The sequence below is a fragment of the Brachyhypopomus gauderio genome, chromosome 12 (assembly GCF_052324685.1).
Source record: "Brachyhypopomus gauderio isolate BG-103 chromosome 12, BGAUD_0.2, whole genome shotgun sequence".
Taxonomy (NCBI): Eukaryota; Metazoa; Chordata; class Actinopteri; order Gymnotiformes; family Hypopomidae; genus Brachyhypopomus; species Brachyhypopomus gauderio.
The window spans coordinates 8,047,373-8,054,367 of NC_135222.1; the positions used below are offsets into that span (position 1 = coordinate 8,047,373).

Consider the following 6,995-nt stretch of genomic DNA (forward strand, 5'->3'; position numbering starts at 1 on the left):
CCCTCGCCCCACCCTCACTGCTTAGTCAACGCGTTAACCCCTGACTCCTCCCCAATGCCTCGGATCAAGTTCCTTCAGCCTCGCCCTCGGTTCAGGGCACAAGTGTCAAAGTCGAGAGAAGTCTCCCTAACAGGTTCAACAGACGCTAGGACACCTGATCTGCTTCTATAAATCACCTACTTCTGGGGAAGTGCACCCCCAGTGCAGCTGAGCTCTGCTGCTGAAATGAGACTCTGCACACTTTGCTCAGATGTCATTCCACTCTGACAGCCCCACAACAGCTAAAAATAAACGATTCACCAAGGGGACCCAGTAATGAGACCAGAGTCAGAGCATTTTTGGACAGTCCTGAATACATGTACAGGAACGTACACACACACATACACAAAAAATACCTTCCCCCTGCTGCACATAAGCCCTCGTACAGACACACACACACACACACACACACACACACACACACACACACACACACACAGGAAAAGAACGTTTGGATAGACACTAATGCATTCAAAAGTCCCCCTCTCGACATTGAGTCTAAAATACCTCAGTGTACCAATGTCTGCTTACAGTCCTGCTGCAAAAAGGTGTGTAGATGATTCTGAGTTCTGGAATGTTCCTACACCGGTCACCAACGTCAGTAATGACCGCATTTCGTTCTTTGTGTTGCCTAAACACGCTCACGATCACACACACAGATATACACAGATACATACTCACACAAAAGCCCTCTTCCCTACATCTATATTTAACCTCATCCTACACGGCTCTCTGCCGCCCGACACCCACATCTCTCTGTAGAGAGGCATGACTGTGATGGCTGCCCCACACTCTACAATATATTACAGCCAGTACTCTCTGTGTGACATACAAGCCAGTGATCCATATACCATTATGGGGGGCATACAATCTTCCCTAATGTCACCGTCACCACTAGCTAATATTATTTATTCAGTATGTCAAAGGTCATGATTGCTGAAGTGCTGAATCATTGTGTTATGTAACTTTTGAAAGTGCTTAGTACCATGTGAGAAGGTTGCCCCTTGTTTATGTGTGTGTGTGTTTGTAAATGGCTCTGGCTGTGTGTCTGAGAACAAGAATAAAAGTGCTGCCTCACAAACAAATTCCTTTGTTGACAACTCTGTCATTGTGGCATACCAATATCTGGCATACCAAAATCTCAGCGGATCAGAACTGAACTTTCCAGAAACAGGTGTTACCAAAAACCTTGGTAAGCTATCTGCCCTGAAATAACACCAGTCATGAAAATATCTCGCATCACACACACACACACACACACACACACACACACACACACACACACACGCACGTACACCCACATACACTCACATACTCTGTCTGGCTCTTGGCAGGGCGCCTGCTGGATTTGAACATTCACTTGTGCAGAAACGCCCCCCCCTCCCATCCCAGCATATCCTGCTTGGCTCCTCCAGCAACTTTCCATGCTGCATGACACAGGATCATTTTCTTCCCACAAACTCCAGCCAGCCTGCTGGTGGAGGAGGGGGTGGGGAGACACACTGTCTTCTCTATTAGTACTATAACTGAATACCAGATGTGCACACAAACAAAAGACAGTGTAGGACAGGGAAAAGAGAGAGAGAAAGAGGGAGAGAAAGAAAAGAGAAAGAGAAGCAGGGAGAGAGCGAGAGAGAGAGAGCCCAATTCACGTGTCCTCTCTCCACGTCGTCAGCAGCATGTTATTAACATTTTTCTGTTTGAGAACATGGGAGGCGGAGTATGCCATGCGTTTTGGGACACAGGCCAGAACATTCTTTAGAGCAGCAGTCATAGCCGGCATGTGTCTGGTTGTGGACAGGATGTTAGTCACTCCAGTTTTAGCTTGCCTGTGTTTTTCATGGATAATTTGCCCAAGCAGCAGTTGCAGACCCCTAAAACATCCAGTAAAGGTGTTCCGTATAAAAGGAGCACAACATATTCAGTACTAACAGTGCAGCCTTAACGTAACTGGACACTTACATAATTTCTATATTTTTGCCTATGTACTCGATGACATTGGATATGAAACAAAACACTGACTGTCTCATGGGTATCTACATCTGTATTAGATGAAATAGTCCAGACCCGAAACTATCCTACATCCTATTATTTCATTGGTACCATAAATAATTCTCAAATAAAATCATCAGTCATCTTCAGTAAATGAAAGCTATGCTTACTGGTTCAGGTAGGGTTACTGACACAGTTGTGTCCATTGCAATGTTTGCCCAACATGGTATTGTTGTCTACTTTTAGTCAATTGTTCTAATTGCCTGGATGGTATGAAGCACCATGCTGTGAGTCCTGTGGCATGTAGTTGGATCCGAGCAGCGTAAACCCATTGCTACCGCCACAGGTTGCATTGGGATATTATCAGTAAAGATGCACTGACCAGTTGCATTGGCAGCTGTGTATACCAGTGTTACGAGTAGATTCTTCCTCCATCTCCATCTCAGCTGTGTACTCACCTGTAAGTTTTGGTGTACTTTTTAAAGGCAAATGGTAGCTTGGCCTTTCTGTTTTGGAGGTGTTCAATACTGGTGATCGTACTGGTGTACCATCTTGTGGTAGGGTAGTCTGTGTTCCTACTGGTGTACCATCTTATGCTAGGGTATTCAGTGGTCATACTGGCGTACCATCTTGTGGTAGGGTACTCTGTGGTCTTACTGGTCCTTTTGGAAGCCTTTCTCACTTTTGAGCGAGCACCCTACTGAGCACCCCTGCAATGGGTGAGACAAATGAGGACCGGATTTTGGTTGGCTTAATATAGAGGGAAATATCTTCAAACTGAAACTGACATCAAGAACTCTAACCATCTTTATCATGTCATGTCCAGTGTCCTAGAGTGCATAGCCAAATATCCTAAAATTGTGTCTCTGTTGAGTTAGTCATGTACCACTCTATAGGGGTATCTGCCAGGGACATTACACAAAGGATACAGCCTGCTTTTGTCATGCTTTACTCTTTGGCCAAATCCAGGGTAGATTTCTCAGAATCCTCAGTCTTTCTATGATAATTAAATAATCACACCAACACATTCTGACACAGAAGTCCGAAATGATACGAATGAACAAAGCATGACTGGGCAGACAGAGTAGAAAATATGGAGAATGATGAGAGAGAGGGAAAGAATGATGGTCTTTGATCTTCAGGGACACAGGCAGATTATTCATCATGAAGAGGTTATGTACGACGACTGAGTTATAAGTTCACCTCAGTTGGGTCCACCTCTTGTCTGCTCCCCACCCCATCACTCATTCCTCTTCCTATTTTGTGCCTTACAGTAAGTATCCCTCTTCGCCCAATTGGAGTGCATCGCCGAATACCACCTTAATTGGAGGATGTGTTTTTCCATGGCTAAAAGAGGAGAGGCTAGTGTTTGTACTGTATGTGGTTTTTTGCCAGGAAAATCGTCCAACTCTAATTGCTCCCAGATCGAAACTGGAAAGCAGGCCAATGTGACGAGCAAGAGCGAAGCCAAGCCAACGTGGAGGAGGTACTGCGAAGAAATCTCCCCCAGCGAACGCTCGGAGAGAAAACACAAGTCAGCCCGTGTTGAGACTTGTCGGAAGTGCGATTGACAACAGCACTCCGGCTTGGCGGCACCGGGGTTTGACGAACCAACGCACAAGATCCTGCAACAGGGCCAAAACGCTTTGGCCACAGCTGCTGCTGGAAGGGTTCTCGTCAAAGCCTGACGTGCTCTTCTGTTTGCCTTTGTGCTGCGTGCAGAGACCGCCTTTTCTTGATCGCATCAACTCGTCAGCTGATCCCAATCCTCTGCTCCCTCGGCAATGTCTGTCGCGCGCACAAAAGCCTCTTCTGTCCCCCCCCCCACAAACCAACCCCGCCCATCTCCTGTGTGCATTCGTTCACTCCCTTTTTTTCTGTTGGGATTTGTTTTTGAGTGTGAGAGTGTGTGTGTGTGTGTGTGTGTGTGTGTGTGTGTGCATGTGTGTATGTTCTTTTGTTTTTGTTCCTCTTTGCCCGTCTCGTTTTTCTCTCCCTCCCTCCCTCCCTCCCTCTCTCTCTCCCTCCCTCCTTCACTCGCTGCTTGTTCCAGTTTTTCTGCACATTTGATGCCGTTCCAGCAAGCGAAAGAAAACATTCTGACGAGCCCGAGCACTAGCTGTCTCGGTTTTTTTTTTTACGTCCGACGCAGAAAAAAAGGAAGACTCATTTTCATTTTACAGAAGAAGAGAAATAAAGAAAGAAAACGGGTATGAGGAAGACAGAGTCTGTGTTTTCTGATGATTTCATCCATCACATGAACTGCAGCCTGCTGAGATTTCTGCAGGCCCCCTTTTGACATTGCAGGCTAAAAATAGAACCGAGTGTCTGTGTGGCAGGACGAGAGGGCATTAATCATGCAGTGGAAGAATACACTCCTCCGGTTACTTCTCAATCAACCTCCCTTTGCTCTGGAAACCCTCACTACTCCAAGCAAGTGGAGAAAGGGGGGTGGGGGGGGGAGTTGCTACGCATGCCAGTCTGAGGTTGCAAAAATAGAAATCAATCAAAAGTGGTCACACATCTCATAGCATGTGAATCGAGCCGCGCAGACTCGACCTTCAAGAGCGGGGGCGTTTCTCAGAAGTAAGGGTGTACGTGCCCCCCCCCACCACCACCACCACCATCACCACCCTCCACCCCACCCGCTTGGATAACGAGGGCGCTGGGCTTCAGCTGTGTCCTATTAAACCCTCAGACCGAACGTTCGAGTCCCTGTGAGATCAAAGACGGAGCCGTGGGGCTTGGAGAAAGAGAAAAAGAGAAGGAGAGAGGGGGAGAGAGAGGGAGAGAGAACGGAGGGGGGGGAGGTGAAGGAGAAGGAGAGAGAGTCTGCAGCTTCAATGGAGATCAGCTGTTGCTTGCCTATTGCACTATCGTTTGAGGATGCATGAGAGAGGACTTGCGCACTTTCTGAAATATATATGAAGATGATTCCACAGACCTGCAGGCTGTGAATGAATGCTGAACGCAGTATGAGATATATATTTTTCACAGCTCACTGAGAGAGAGAGTGGAGAGTCATCTTCAAAATCAATAGTTACAACCCCTTGTTAAAGATAAGACACTGGAAGAGAAAGAAATATGTGACTGGCATAAAGGACAAAAACGTTTAATCCAAATACAGCTGACTTTGAAACTGAGTCAAATGACTTTTTTCTGTACAGAATTGTTTGGCCAACTAAGGGCTCAGTTTGACCAGGACTCTCAAGGAGGAACAATACAACAAATGTTGGAAGCCCCATGACTCCAACCAAAATAGCCCTGACCATAAATCCTGTTCTGCATTCCTTTCTCCTTTTTTCCCATTTTTTTCCGAAAGCTCTTGTCCTTGTTCCCTATCAGCTGTGACCTGTTTATGCCTCTGTGATGCAGCCTTCCATCAGAGGACTGTCAAGAGAGAAAGGGAGCAAAACACAGACCTAAAGAAAGAGTAATGAAGGGGCGTGTAGAAAAGATAGACAACTAAATAAGGTGTCGTGGGGAGTTATATATGATGACAGACAAGAGTGAGACAGCGAGAGAGACAGGAAGGGAGAGAGAAATTCTCCTTTCGAGAGTCATAGGTTCAATTATCGCCGTTCTCTGCCTCAGGTCAACCCCTTTGTCTCGTGCTGGCTTTCTCGCTGAGGCGATTAAATCACAGAGTCTGCAGTCATCCTTCATTCAAACGGAAAAAGTCAAACTTGTCTGATCGATGTACGCGCCGCCTCCCCTTCTCACGGCCTTAATCTCTTTCCCCCTCGGGCGCCACCTGACACGCCCTCAACGTGCTGTCACAGAACCCGGAACTCGCAACAAACGCTCCTGCAGCCAGCCGTTCACGCAGAACCGGCACAACGCCATATTTCAGCGTCTGTAAGGCCGTAGTGCCTTACCCACTGCTTACGCCGTAAGACACCGTAAGGGGTTAGACCCCATTTCAACCTCATTACAGTTTGAATACATCTTTGGTTATGATTTTCACACTAAAAAGGAGGTGGGTGATGGGACTTGTATTTTGGGTGGGCTTGTCCTTATTGCCGACAAGTCGTATCTTGACTGAAGTCATGGCCAGTACTCTGAACCTCAATACGCCAAGAGTATGGACTTTGTCTCTCTAGCAGCCCATTTATAATACATGCACTTGCCTTTGTTGACCGATGGCCAGTGAACACAGGAACCATTCACCAGGTGCTGAGGATGTGCCGGAGTTTATTTTCTTCCTGACTGAGCACCAAGGCCAAAGGTCAAGTGTTGGCACGGACACGCTTTATCCAAAATTGGACAAGATGGGTTGTATGATGTCCACAGCTACAGTATTTTGTTCCGCCAACAATAGATTGACACTGAATTGTCTTAAAATGTCACAAGAGTGGTTTACAAGTAATTTGATCTTCAAACCCTACAGCAATTCCGAATTTTAGACGGCTTAAAAGCTTCATACTGCACATTAACTGAGAGTACCGTCTAGAGACATCATCGGCAAATGTGACGTTTAAATGTTTTGATTTTAAAAGACCAATTAATTGCTTACTGCCCTTGGTTTATATGCCACAGCCATAAACTCTAACCATACATCTACAGCAACCGATTCATAAAGTGGCTGCTATGCGGAAAATGTAAAAACAAGGAGAGGGAAAAGGGGTGGTAGTAAAAGTAGGCTGAGCGGAGTAGCAGAAGAGGGGGGTGGTTTGTGGGACTGACCTTGCCAAGGCTGACCACTTACAGGGCTTTAATGCTCCCGGCTGGCCACACCCATGCCCCCCCCCCCCCTTTAATGGACACACCCATGCCTCCTCTGCAAAGCACAGAGGAGGCTGTAGTGCATAGAACTGCTGTGCTTATGAAAACACTGGGGGAGGGGGGGTTGTGCAACACTTGTCAGGTGGAGCCCACAGAAAGGGCTGTTACACATTAACAAATGAGGTCAAGAAACAGTTCCTCTGCTGTTCCCTCCCACATTTTCTCTTTCTCTCTCCCTC

The 6,995-nt window shown here is 46.7% G+C and overlaps 1 protein-coding gene across 1 annotated transcript in view; it reads right to left on the bottom strand.

Moving 5' to 3' along the window:
* Nucleotides 1–3,776, bottom strand: part of atp13a3 (ATPase 13A3) — a 10,764-nt gene extending 6,988 nt beyond the window's left edge. The window contains exon 1 of the mRNA XM_077024143.1: nucleotides 3,651–3,776. Within this exon, the coding sequence (XP_076880258.1) occupies nucleotides 3,651–3,776 (126 nt within the window). The remainder of the gene's footprint in view (nucleotides 1–3,650) is intronic.
* Nucleotides 3,777–6,995: the final 3,219 nt, after the last annotated feature.